Here is a 13,310-nt window from a genome sequence, read left to right as displayed (position 1 = left end):
GAAAAACAGTCAATGGTAACCCAGATGACCGTATGCCCACTGGACGGGGGCAAGTCCACCACGAAGTCCGTAGCTATGTGGGTCCATGGTTTGGTGGGAATCGGCAAGGGCTGTAGAAGGCCACAAGGAGACCCGGGACTGGGCTTCTGGCGTGCGCAGGTAGGACATGAATTTACGTAGGAGGTGACATCCCGCCGGATGTTGGGCCACCAGTAGAACCGGTTGACGAGCTCCAAGGTCCTCTCGCGTCCAGCGTGTCCTCCGATGAGGGAGTCATGAGCCCAGCGCAAGGCAGTTAGCGGATCCCGGCGAGGGAGCACTGTTCTGTCCTGGGAGAGGACAGTCATTGCAGACAGGCGGACTTTAGTCGGGTCCAAGATAAATTGAGGAGGGTCTTGATCCTCCTCGGCGCACGTAATGCGGGAAAGGGCATCCACTCGGAGATTCTTGGCCGCTGGTCGGTATTGAAGAATGAAGTCAAAACGGCTGAAGAACAAGGCCCAGCGGGCTTGACGGGGGTTCAGTCGTTGAGCTTGTGACAAGAACTCTAGGTTCTTGTGATCCATGTATACGGTAGTGGTATGCCGTGATCCCTCGAGCCACTGCCTCCACTCTTCAAAGGCGAGCTTTATCGCCAAGAGTTCCTTGTCCCCAATAGAGTAATTATTTTCCACTGGAGAGAACTTCCTGGAGAAGTAAGAGCAGGGAAGGAGTTGGCCAGAGTCGGAGTGTTGACTGAGGACCGCCCCTACCGCGATACTGGAGGCGTCGACCTCCACGATGAATGGTCTGGAGGGATCCGGATGCCGGAGGCAGACATCGGAGAGAAATGCCTCCTTGAGATCGGAGAAGGCTGCCACTGCAGCGACAGGCCAGTTCTTAGCGTCAGCTCCCTTGCGGGTCAGAGCCGTGAGTGGGGCCACTCGGTGAGAGTAACGCGGGATAAAGTGTCTATAAAAATTAGCGAAGCCCAGGAACCGCTGGAGGGCCTTGAGTCCCGTGGGCTGAGGCCACCTGGTAATGGCCGCTACTTTCTCTGGGTCCATGCGGAAGCCGGTAGAGGAGATGATGTATCCCAAGAAGGGCAGAGACTCAGCCTCAAATATACACTTCTCCAGTTTGGCATACAAGTGGTTGTCTCGGAGGTCCTGGAGAACCTGCGTGACGTGATGGTGATGGGAGTCCACATCCTTGGAAAAGATGAGCACGTCGTCTAGGTAGACTATGACGTGTGAATGAAGCATCTCCGGGAGAACCTCGTTCATGAGGTGTTGAAAGATGGCGGGGGCGTTGCAGAGCCCAAAGGGCATCACCAGGTACTCGTAGTGCCCGTCCCTGGTGTTGAACGCCGCATTCCACTCGTCCCCTGGGCGTATGCATACGAGGTTATAGGCCCCTCTGAGATCCAGCTTAGTGAAGATGCGAGCACCTTGGAGGCGATCCAGAAGTTCAGGAATGAGCGGGAGAGGGTACCGATCCTGCCTGGTAATGGCGTTGAGGCCGCGGTAATCGATACACGGCCAGAAGGAGCCATCCTTCTTGGCCATGAAGAAGAATCCGGTGCCCGCCAGAGAGCGAGACGGGCGGATGAACCCCTTGGCTAGGTTCTCCGTGATATACTGGGACATCGCTTTTGTTTCTGGTAATGACAAAGGGTACACTCGGCCATGAGGAGGCGTGGTGCCCGGAAGCAGGTCGATGGGACAATCGAACGGCCGGTGCTGAGGAAGGATCTCTGCCATCTCCTTGGAGAAGACGTCTTGAAAGCCCTGGTATGGCTCAGGGAGGAGATGCGAAGAGCAGAGGTGCAGAGGCCGAGGCGGACGTGGACGGTGCAGACAGTGTTCAAAACAGGCAGGACCCCAGTGGACCAGCTGGAAGTCATCCCATTGGATTACTGGAGAATGCTGACGTAACCACGGGAGTCCCAGCACTAGCGGATGCACTGCTCGTTCCAAGACGAGCAGAGAGATCTCTTCTGAGTGAAACAGGCCGGTTTGCAGAGTCACTGGTGCTGTGGAGCAAGTGATCACTCCTGGAAGCAAGGTCCCTCGGATCAAGGAGATCCGCAGGGGAGGAACCTTCTATAGTGTAGGCAGGGCAAGCTGTGTCACCAGATCGGCCACAATAAAGTTCCCTTCGGCTCCGGAATCAACGAAGGCCCGAATCTGGATTTCTCCGCCTGGGTATTTCAGGGTTACTGGTAGCGTGCAGAGAGGAGCTGATCCAGTAGCGCCTAGGTGTAGCTCCTCAGTGTAACCTAGGCACGAGCGTTTCCCGGACGCTCAGAGCAAGAAGAAAGAAAGTGTCCTGTGCCCCCACAATATAGGCAGAGGCCCAGAGAACGCCGTCTCCTTTTTTCTTCCGGAGTGAGTGGAGACCTGCCCAGTTGCATAGGTTCAGTCGTAGGTATAGCAGAGGAAGGAACCCTGGGAGCCGGTGGTCTGGCCGAGGCAGACAGGTGAGGTGAGGTTCTGCGGCTTGAGCGAGTCTCTCTATCTCGCTGCTGGAGGCGGCAATCCACTCTACCCGCAATGTCCATTAGGTCATTTAAATCCTCCGGGAGCTCTCTTCCTGCCAGTTCATCCTTGATTCGACCCGCTAAGCCCTCAAGGAAGATCCCCTTCAGGCAGTCGTCCTGCCAAGCGAGTTCCATGGCCAGGGTTCGGAAGTCTATAATATAGTCGGACACCGGGCGAGTCCCTTGTCGGAGGTGTAGGAGCTCCGAGGCCGCGGTGGAACGTCGCGCAGGGTCATCAAAGGCCAGTCGGAAGTTAAGGAGAAAGTCCTGCAGATTCTGCAGCAGAGGGTCGGAACGTTCCCATAAGGGTGAAGCCCAGTCGAGGGCCTTGCCATCCAGCAAGGAGAAGATAAAAGCTACCTTGGTTGCCTCAGAGGGAAATTGGGATGGCAGCAACGTGAATTGCACTTGACAATGGTTCAGGAAGCCACGACAAGTCTTACTGTCCCCAGCGTACCGAGTAGGCGTGGGTAGTTGAGTACTTGGAGTGGATACAGCTGCGGGAGGCGACTGTCGAGTGGAAGCCTCCAGGCGAGAGACCAGCTGGTCTACCGTGGCAGCGAGAGTGTCAATGCAGTGTTGTTGTTGCTGGAGACGTTGAGCCATCCCCGGAATGGCCTGTAGACTAGGAGACTCCGCCGAGTCCATGGCCTTGCAAACTGTTGCAGTTGGGTGCTGCAGTCAGGATAGTGGACCCTTGGGCCGGTCTACCCAGGGAGGCAGGGTAGGCCGGGAGGCGGAGCCACAGGCTAGCGGTGTTCACCCGGAAACCAGAAACCCCCCAGGAGGAGCCCGTAGGGTCCTGGAACCTTGGGACTTAGGAGAACGCTCAGAGTCTATAAACAGAGGAAGCCTGGGCAGAGGGCGTAGCAATGAAAGTCCAAAGAGAACAGTCTGTAGACCAGCAATGCAGGTTGAGGACCAGCTGATGATAGGACAGCGGGCAGCAACAACACCTGTGGCAAGCTGGACCGTGAGGCAGGAGTTGAAGACAGGCTGTGAACTGGAGCAGGCTGTAGCCTGGAACGGAATCTGTAGCTGGCTGTGAACCGGAGCGGCTGTAGGCTGGAATGGAGTCTGTAGCTGGCTGGAACCGGAGCAGGCTGAAGACTGGAATGGAGTCTGTAGCTGGCTGTGAACCGGAGCAGGCTGTAGACTGGAACGGAGTCTGTAGCTGGCTGTGAACCGGAGCAGGCTGAAGACTGGAACGGGGCCTGCCACTGGCTGTGAACCGGAGCAGGCTGTAGACTGGAACGGAGTCTGTAGCTGTCTGTGAACCGGAGCAGGCTGAAGACTGGAACGGGGCCTGCCACTGGCTGTGAACCGGAGCAGGCTGAAGACTGGAATGGAGTCTGTAGCTGGCTGTGAACCGGAGCAGGCTGTAGACTGGAACGGAGTCTGTAGCTGGCTGTGAACCGGAGCAGGCTGAAGACTGGAACGGGGCCTGCAGCTGGCTGTGCACCGGAGCAGGCTGAAGACTGGAACGGGGCCTGCAGCTGGCTGTGCACCGGAGCAGGCTGAAGACTGGAACGGGGCCTGCAGCTGGCTGTGTACCGGAGCAGGCTGAAGACTGGAACGGGGCCTGCAGCTGGCTGTGCACCGGAGCAGGCTGAAGCGGAGCCAGGAACGGGCCAAGGTCGGAGGCAGGCGGCAAGCTGAAGCAAAGTCAGGAACGGACCAAAGTCGGAGGCAGGCGGCAAGCTGAAGCGAAGTCAGGAACGGACCAAGGTCGGAGGCAGGCGGCAGGCTGAAGCGAAGTCAAAGGCAATCCAAAGGTCAAGTCAGGAACGAGGAACAGATGAAAGCGCAACTCAGAACTACTAGGCAGTAGTGAACCTCGTTGCAAGGCAAGGAGAAGGCGTCCAAACGCCGGTTATATCTGACTTAGAGCGTGGCGTCATTAGCACAGGCGGGGCCAGACTTCCGGGGGCTGTGCACACATAGTGTGCGTCCTCACGCGCGCGCGAGGCAGCAGGGAGACGGGCAAGCAATGGCGGGCGCCATGAGGAACCGGCAGAGCTGCAGGGGTCCCGGGCATAACGGAACGCGGCGTTTCCAATAGTGGAGGTGAGCCCTGTTCAGAGTAAGAGAAGGGGAAGCGGTGGAGACCGCAACAGCTCATTACATACTTGCATAGATTTTGCATTACACTTCGCAAAAGTTAAATTCTGTGCAAGAAAAGGGCAAATAGCACAAGCAAAATTTCACAAACAAAATTGCATGTTATTTGGCAGTTTTTTTGTGCATTGATGCTTTTGCAAAGCGCAGCACAGCTTAATGCATTGGCCTTCTTGTCTTCTAAATTCTTTGCCTGGTTTAATGTAATCAAACCTGGTCATGTGCTATACAAATAGATATTAATTATTATTATTATTTCTTGCATGCCCATGATAACTTAGAATTACTGTACTGTTCTAAATCGTCCCAGAGAAATGGTGGTTGTTATAGGTATGCTATGTGCAATCATACTGGACCGGAAGAACGGACTTGTACATGCATTCCCGGCTATATCGGAGATGGAATTCAATGCAGAGGCACCATCAACCAGGTAAAAACCCGCTTCCTAAAGGAGGCTTATATTGATCTCCTGGGACATATAATTATTAGTTACATAGGTCTCCATGCTGCAAAGCTCAGAGAAATGCTAAAAATGGTGCACTGGAGTGATTATCCATAGAGCAGAGCTGAATATCCCCGGCTCAAATACATCTCTTGCAGGAGGAGAAAAAAATGTCATGTCTCAGATATCTCCAGATATTGGGCAATTAACATGATTCTGACTTTTATATTTTAGCATTTCAACTTTAGTTTCTATTGAGATAAAAGTCAAGAAATAACTTGTAGGTGATCCTTTTTTTCTTAGACTAATTTAATGTATTTGTAAATAGCTTTTGAGATCTATGCTTCCTTCAATAGGTATGTGCAAAATGAGATTATATTGCTTGAATCCTCATTTTAGGTTGGATTATAATTGTGGTGTTTGTGTTCAAAACCCTAAAGAGCTGGAAAGAAAACAGATGATTGGGTGGCTGCTGAGTTTAGAAAGGGGTGAGAAAGTTGAGAGAGACAAATAACATAATTTACTGCTTATAAGACGATAGACCTTATTCAAAAGCTCAGATGACTGGCAGCTGGGATATATCCTTGAAGCATGCACAGGAATAACAACTGGAGGGACCAATTGGTCTTTTTTTTTTTTTTTTTTTTTTAATATCAACTACTATGTAACTGTGTAACATGAATGTGATTGAACATAAGTACATAAGACTTGCCATACTGGGTCAGACTAAAGACCCATCAAGCCCAGTATCCTGTTTCTAACAGTGGCCAATCCAGGTCACAAAGTACCTGGCAATATCCCAAGGGGGTAGATAGATTCCTTGCTGCTTATCCCGCAGTGGATTTCTGCAACTCTACCTTAATAATGCTTTATGGACTTTTCCTCCAAGAACTTGTCCAAAGCTTTTCTAAATGCAGCTACACTAATACCTTTCACCACCCCCTCTGGCAACAAATTCCAGAGCTTAATTATGCGTTGAGTAAAAAAAAAATTTTCTCTTATTAGTTTTAAATGTATTACCCAGTAACTTCATTTTGTGTCCCCTAGACTTCGGACTTTTTGAAAAGAGTAAACAACCAATTAACATTTACTCATTCTATTCCATTCAATATATTATAGACCTCTATCATATCTCCCCACAGCCATCTCTTCTCCAAGCTGAAGAGTCCTAACATCTTTAGTCTTTCCATCCCCTTTATCATTTTGGTTACCCTGCTCTGTACCTTTTCTAATTCTGCTATACGTTTTTTGAGATCTGGTGACCAGAACTGTACACAATACTCAAGATGAGGTTGCACCATGGAGCAATACAGAGGCATTATGATATTTTCTGTTTTATACTCCATTCCATTCCTTATAATCCTTAGCTTTCTATTTGCTTTCTTGGCTGGTGCTGCACACTGAGCAGAAGATTTCAACTTATTTCCAATGATGACACCTAGATCCTTTCCCTGAGTGATGACTCCTAATGTGGAAACTTGCATGATATAGTTATAATTTAGGTTACACTTCCCTAAGTGCAACACTTTGCCCTTGTCTACATTAAATTTAATTTGCCATTTGCATGCCCAGCCTCCCAGTTTTGCAAGGGCCTCTTGCCATTTCTCGCAATCTTCTTGTGATTTAACAACTTTGAATAATTTTGTGTCTTCGAGAAATTTGATCACCTCACTTGTTGTTCCCATTTCCAGGTCATTTATAAATATATTCAAAAGCAATGGTCCCAGGACAGATCCTTGGGGCACTCCATTATTCACCTTTCTCCATTGAGAAAATTTACCATTTAGCCTACTCTCTGTTTTTCATCTTTTAACCAGGTCTCAATCCATAATAGGATACTGCCTTCTATCCTATGATTACTTAATTTCCTAGTCTCACCTTTATCTATGTATTTATTTATGCATTCAAAAAATGTAGCAGATTGGTGAGGCAAGACTTCCTTTGGCTAAATCTATGTTGGCTTAGTCCCATTAAACTATGCCTATCTATATGTTCAGCAGTTTGTTTTTTATGATAGTTTCTACCATTTTGCCTAGCAGAGATATCAGACTCAGTGATCTGTAATTTCCTGGATCAACCCTTGATCCCTTTTAAAAAAAATTGGCATTACACTGGAAACCATCCAATCTTCAGGTATCATAGACAATTTTAATGATAGTTTATAAATTTCCAATAGCAGGTCCACAATTTCATTTTTCAGTTTTTTCAGCCTCTGGGATATATGCAATCTGGTCCAGGTGATTTGCTACTCTTTAGGAAGGTGCTGTGAGGTCACAGATTCTGGAGTAGTTCTGACAGTGTACAGGGAAGAAAACTGTACCCAATCCCCAGAGAAGTCTGGTCAACTTTTCCACAGTAGAGTTTCACCCCCAGGTTCATTGTAGAACAAGGTGTAAATTTGTATAACAAATATAACTTTATGCGGGTGAGTTTGTGCCTATACCATGGCACCCATCTGGAGGGTGTTATAAGATGCTCAGGTGCCGAGTTAATAAAGAACTGACTAGTTCTGCCTTCCAGTGCCTGAGGAGAGTGTGGGGGACCAGCCAACCATCATAGGAGATCGATAGTGGTTAGTGGCGAACTAAGCCCCAAGGTGAATGAACTGTGTCCTGCCGGGTTGCTGGTCCCACCCCGTGCTGTGACACACTGACCATCTGAGGGTGTTATAAGACACTGAGCTGCCGCATAACAGTGCACCGCAGCAGCGCTCACCTTTGTTAGAACGTTTTGGTTTGTGCAGAATTTTTAGTTCTCTCTAGGGTTTGCTTTAATTTGGTTATGACCAGTAATTGGTATGCAAATTGATACTGTATGGGGGAATGGAATTAATGGATGTGGTCTTTATCGGATAAGGTAAAGAGACAGCGTTATCTATCATTGGTAAAGTTAATTAGGAAAAGGTGGATGGTAAACGGAGATACTTATGAGGATGTTTGTTTACTACTGAATGCTAGATCTGTAGGGAAGAAAGCTCTTTCACTTCATGATTTAATTTTGCAGGAGGGGATAGATATTGCATTGATTACAGAAACTTGTTGTCGGAGGAATCAGGGTCTGTTTTACCATATTTGTGCCTGGGGATTTTAGGATACTGGATAGGAGAGGGGGTGGCGTGGCAGTTATTATTAAAGAGGATAGAAAGTTGGAATAAGTAATGATGCAGGGGTTGGAAGGGTGTGAATATTTATTGGTCAGGATAGGGAATGAGGGTATTGGTATTTTACTGATTTATTCCCCATCAAGGACTATTTTAAAGAGGATTAAAGATCTGTTTGAATTTATTGGGAAGGTAGCTCTGTGTTTCAATAGCCTATTAGTGGTGGGCAATTTTCATCTCCATGTAGATGATTTAACCTGTGATTTGGCTCAGTATTTCTAAACTGGTTTAGCTGTATTTGGATTGACACAGTTGGTTAATTTTGTCACAGATAAGGGTGGACTCACCCTAGATTTGATTTTGGAATTGAAAGAGTGCTTTCCAGACAAGACTTTGGATTAATAGGTAATAGAGAGGTAATATGGTCAGATTTATAGAATTTGTATTTCAGATAGCGAAGAATAATATCTTTCTAGTGCAGGAAGGGTTCAAACAAAGTAGGGGTAAAATTGATAAGGATAAGTTTTGTCAGCTTGGATGAGAAGGGAGCCAGACTCCTTGGGTGATACGGTGAATGAAATGGTAGATACTTTACTCCTGGAGGAATTCTGCGCAAAAAATGTTTTAAATTCTGCACACAAAAACTTAAAAATCTACAAAATTCTGCATACTTTATGGTGGTCAAAATAACACAATATACATAAGTCTTTAAGTAATTAATTTAAAATGTAATACAGAAAAAAGTTATTACTTAATGATGCAGAGATTTAAATATTTTGAGCAGAATTTCCTTAGAAGTTCACTGTAAGAGTGTTCTTCCACCCTCTCTCCCTACTCCCCTGGCCAGTCTCCTTTCACTTTGCCCTCTTAGGCCCCAACTCCTCCACCTGCCACTAACTCTCCCCTTCTCCTCTAGGCTCAACCCCTTCCACTCTATCTCTACTCCAGAATTTGACTCCTTTCTCTGTACTGCCCCTCACACAGGCTCCCTCTGTCCCTCTCTCTCTCTCTCTCTCTCTCACTCACACACACACACAGGTTCCCTCTCTCTGGTGCATATAAACACCCTCTTATATAAGTTCCCTCTCTCTCTCTCTCTCTCTCTCTTGCACACAGAAACACACCCCTTCATACAGGCTCCCTTTCTGTCTCGCATGTGCGCGCACACACACACACACACTTTCATACAGGTTCCCTCTCTCTTTTGCACACACCCCCACACAGGCTCCCTTTCTCTTTCATGCATATACCCTCATATAGGCTACCTACATCTCTCTCTCACACACCCCTGAACATTGGCTCCCTTTCTCGTTCACAACCCCCTACACATAGGCTTTCTCTCTCTTACACACACATTCCTTTACACAGGCTCTCTTTCTTACACATATACATAGCTTACACAGGCTCCCTCTCTCACAAACAAACAAGCACTCTCACATACACACAATCCCTTTTTCACACACACCACCTCTCAATCTCTCACAAATATATACACTCCTTCCCAATCTCCTCACATAGACTCCCTCTCTCTGGCACCCAAACCCACACAACCTCACACAGGCACTCTCACCCCCCAGGCTCAGTTTTACACACACACACACACACACACACACAAACACTCACTTCTACACACAGACTCACTCTACTGGGCCCTGCTGCATCTTCTCTGTGAGCAGCATAGCCTCTGGACACAGCACTTTGGGGCCTGCTCCTTCTCCTCCATAAGTGGGACAGGCTTCACTTGTGGCACGCCAGGGTCTGTTTAATCTTTTTGCCATGAGCAGGACGGGCTCCGCTCATGGCTCGCCAGGGCCTATTCCTTTTTCACCACGTGCAGGACAGCCTTTGCTTACTCCAATGCACAGTTGGGGAATTCTGTGCAAATTCTGCACTCTGCAATAGTGCAGAATTCCTCAAGCACTACAGGATGTAGAGCAACCTGGTGTTTGTTTGACCCTTGCCCTTCCTTTTTAATCAAAGTGTTTCTGGATTATTTTGTGATTGCTAATATTCCTTTTTTATCAAAAATGATTGAGAAGGTGGTGGTTCAGCAGCTTTCAGGTTAGATGAGTGTCAATCTGGGTTTATGAGGGGATATAGCACCGCGGAGACAATATTAGTAGCAGTGAATGATTAAGTGTTAAGGAAAAAGGTGAATCAATGTTGTTGATCTTGCTGAACCTGTCTAGTGCATTTGATCTAGTGGATCATAGTATTTTATTGAACCGCTATAAGCAGGTGGGAATGAGTGGGAAGGTGATGCAATGGTTTTCATCATTTTTGAGTGATACACTATCAGTTGTTATGGTATGAAATAAGATTTCTGAAGGTTTTGAAATGTAATGTGGAGTACCATAGGAGTCTGCCTTGTTCCCCCTGTTGTTTGGTTCTAAGGCCGTTGGAGGCTTTGATTCGCTTGTTGGGATTTAAAGGATTTTTGTATGCAGATGTGTTAGGAATTGTGAACCCTTGGCCTGAGGTGGGGTTGATGCTACCTGAAGGGTTGGGCCCCACAGGTCCCCACCATCGGGAGGCGAGGCTGGCCGAGAACAGCGGCAAGCTGGGACTTCGCCAGTACCGGCCCTTGTTCCCCACAGGTTGAACCCTTGGGTGCCGGGGCTGGCTAGACTTAGGAGAACCTCTGTGTGGCTGGTCCCAGAGAGAGTAGGCGACTGGATGCAGAGTGTGTTAGAGAGGTTGGGTACAGTCCAAGACAGGAGCACTCTCAGAAGGAGAAGGAGAGAGAGTCTCAAGGGGTGCGAGGCCACTGCAGCTCTGAAGAGTGTAGAGCAGGACCATGTGGGAGTGGCCTCAAGATGAGGAGGTGCAGGTGCGGAGACTCTGGACTGTGGTATGCTGAATGGGGCTAGAGTGGGGAATCCGCTGTAGCAGGTGCCAGGAGAGTAGCAATGCAGAGGTACTGCTCGAGACACAGCAATGCGGTGACAGGACCTTCTGTAGTAGAAGCGCTGGGGAGTGCCCCGAGGAACGGGGACACCGAGACACAGTCCGATAGAGTTACAGCGCTGAGCCAGGTCTTGATGAGAATAAGCACTGGAACAAGATCCTCAATGTTGAAGTGCCATGGAAGTCCCGATGAGTTGAGGGCACTGCAATAGGAACTCAAATGTAGAGGCGCTGAGCCAGGCCCAAGGAGCAGAAAGCGCTGCAGGAGAGTCCAGGTGACGTAGCGCCGAGCCTGGCTCTGAGGAGTGGGAAGCGCTGAGAGAGAGTCCAGGTGAAGTAGCGCCAAGCCTAGCCCCGAGGATCGGGAAGCGCTGAGAGAGAGTCCAGGTGAAGTAGCACTGAGCCTGGCTCTGAGAAGCAGGAAGCGCTGAGAGAGCGTCCAGGTGGCGTAATGCTGACACAGGCCCCGAGGAGCAGGAAGCGCTGAGACAGGAACCCGGGTAGTGAAGTGCAGAGATCCGAAGAGCAGGAACAACAGGTCCATAGCGAAGGAACTGGCACCAATAGGGGCTGCAGAAAATCTCAGATTGGTTATTAAATAATGGGTTATTTCCTAGCGTGTAGCAGATGGACTCAAAACAAGTGGGTATAGTGTGCTCATGCTAGCAGTTGGAGATGGATCTGACGTCAGCACGGGTACATATACCCCCACAGGAAGTGCAGCAATTCAGTAATTTCCGTCTCCAAAGCAGTTTGGAGCTACCTCACGCTCGCTGAGCGTGTTTCCAAATCCTACAACGACTAAATTCCTAGAAGAAACCTACTGAAGACGAGCCCTGCACTCTTGCGGTGATACCATTCGGTCCCTCCCCCAGTTGAGTTTCCCGAGCTGACTTCCGTGGTCCCTCGGAGGTAGGAGCCTCGGTCCGGTGGCCAACTCGCGGCAGGGACCTAGCCCCCGAGTGAGAAGGGCTTGGGCGCGGCATAGAGGCAGCCTCGGTCCCGGCGAGGACTTGGCCCCCGAGCGAGACGAGTTCGGGCGCGGCCTAGAGGCAGCAGGTGCACTTCCTTGAGCGCGGCGGTGAAGGTACTCACCCTCTCCCCCCGCAGCCGGAGACCGCCCGGGTCGCAGCCGGGAAGCGCCGAAGACAAGATAAGGTGTACATCTTTACTGTGGTCTCCAAGGAAGTAAGGATTTGCGGGGCCTGCCTACGGGGCGGCCCGCCAAGGAGGTCGCCATTTTACCTGCCTACTCGCCTTCGCCACCTAGACGCACGTTGCTGTACGCACGCTGAGTTAGGCGCCCGTTGCTAAGTGCATGCGGATAGGCGCGCTAATAGGCGCACATTCATAGGTGCACATCCATAAGACGCCCGTTCTTAGGCACACGTTCATAAGACGCCATTGGTAGGCGCATGTTCATAGCCGCACGTTCATAAGACGCCGTTGGCAGGTGCACATTCATATAGGCGCACGTTCATAAGACGCCATTGATAGGCGCACGCTCATAGGCGCACGTTCATAAGACGCCGCTGATAGGCGCACGCTCATAGGCGCACGTTCATAAGACGTAGTTGGTAGGCACGTTCATAGGCGCACGTTCATAAGACGCCATTGGAAGACGCACGTTCATAGGCGCACGCTCATAAGATGCCTGTTGGTAGGCGCATGTTCATAAGACGCCCGTTCATAGGCGCATACAGCTAAGTGCAGGTTGATAAGCGCACACTCATAAGATAAGCGCATATTAGTAGGCGATACATATTGCAAAGCATATGGAGCATAAGAGAGCCCATACGTCCGCAGAGCCGGCACCTCCAGAATCAGGCATAAGAGCTCTAAGCCTCTGCTCAGCATGCAACCTCAGAGCCACTCAGAGCGAGGAAGCAGACTCACTCTGTGCCCAAAGTGAGGAGGCCATGGGAGTTCCAGGACAGGACCGGTCCCAGCCCAGCGGTTCCTCAGGGAACACTCCGGACTTAGTAGGCCGCGGTGCGCAACCAGGGAACCCGAGGGACCTGGTGCCCCTAAGGCCAGATCCAGCTTCACTCTCCTGGGTGGAATTATTCAAGGGGATCCACGCCTTTGTCCAGATGCAGTCTGCTCCTCGTATGGGCCTTTCTGTTCCGGATGATCCGGCCCCTGGACCCTCGAGACCTAGGCACGGCCATTCGCCACCCGGAAGCCCCACTTATGGGGATTCGGATTGCTACGAGGAAGAT

The 13,310-nt window shown here is 49.7% G+C and overlaps 1 protein-coding gene across 1 annotated transcript in view; it reads left to right on the top strand.

The window, feature by feature from the left end:
* The window catches only part of STAB2 (stabilin 2), a 473,152-nt gene that overhangs the window by 293,225 nt on the left and 166,617 nt on the right, over nucleotides 1–13,310 (top strand). The window contains 1 exon segment of the mRNA XM_029599680.1: nucleotides 4,950–5,069. Within this exon segment, the coding sequence (XP_029455540.1) occupies nucleotides 4,950–5,069 (120 nt within the window).

This window comes from Rhinatrema bivittatum, chromosome 4 (assembly GCF_901001135.1).
Source record: "Rhinatrema bivittatum chromosome 4, aRhiBiv1.1, whole genome shotgun sequence".
In the NCBI taxonomy this organism is placed as follows: Eukaryota; Metazoa; Chordata; class Amphibia; order Gymnophiona; family Rhinatrematidae; genus Rhinatrema; species Rhinatrema bivittatum.
This window is presented reverse-complemented; position numbering and strand designations above follow the sequence as displayed.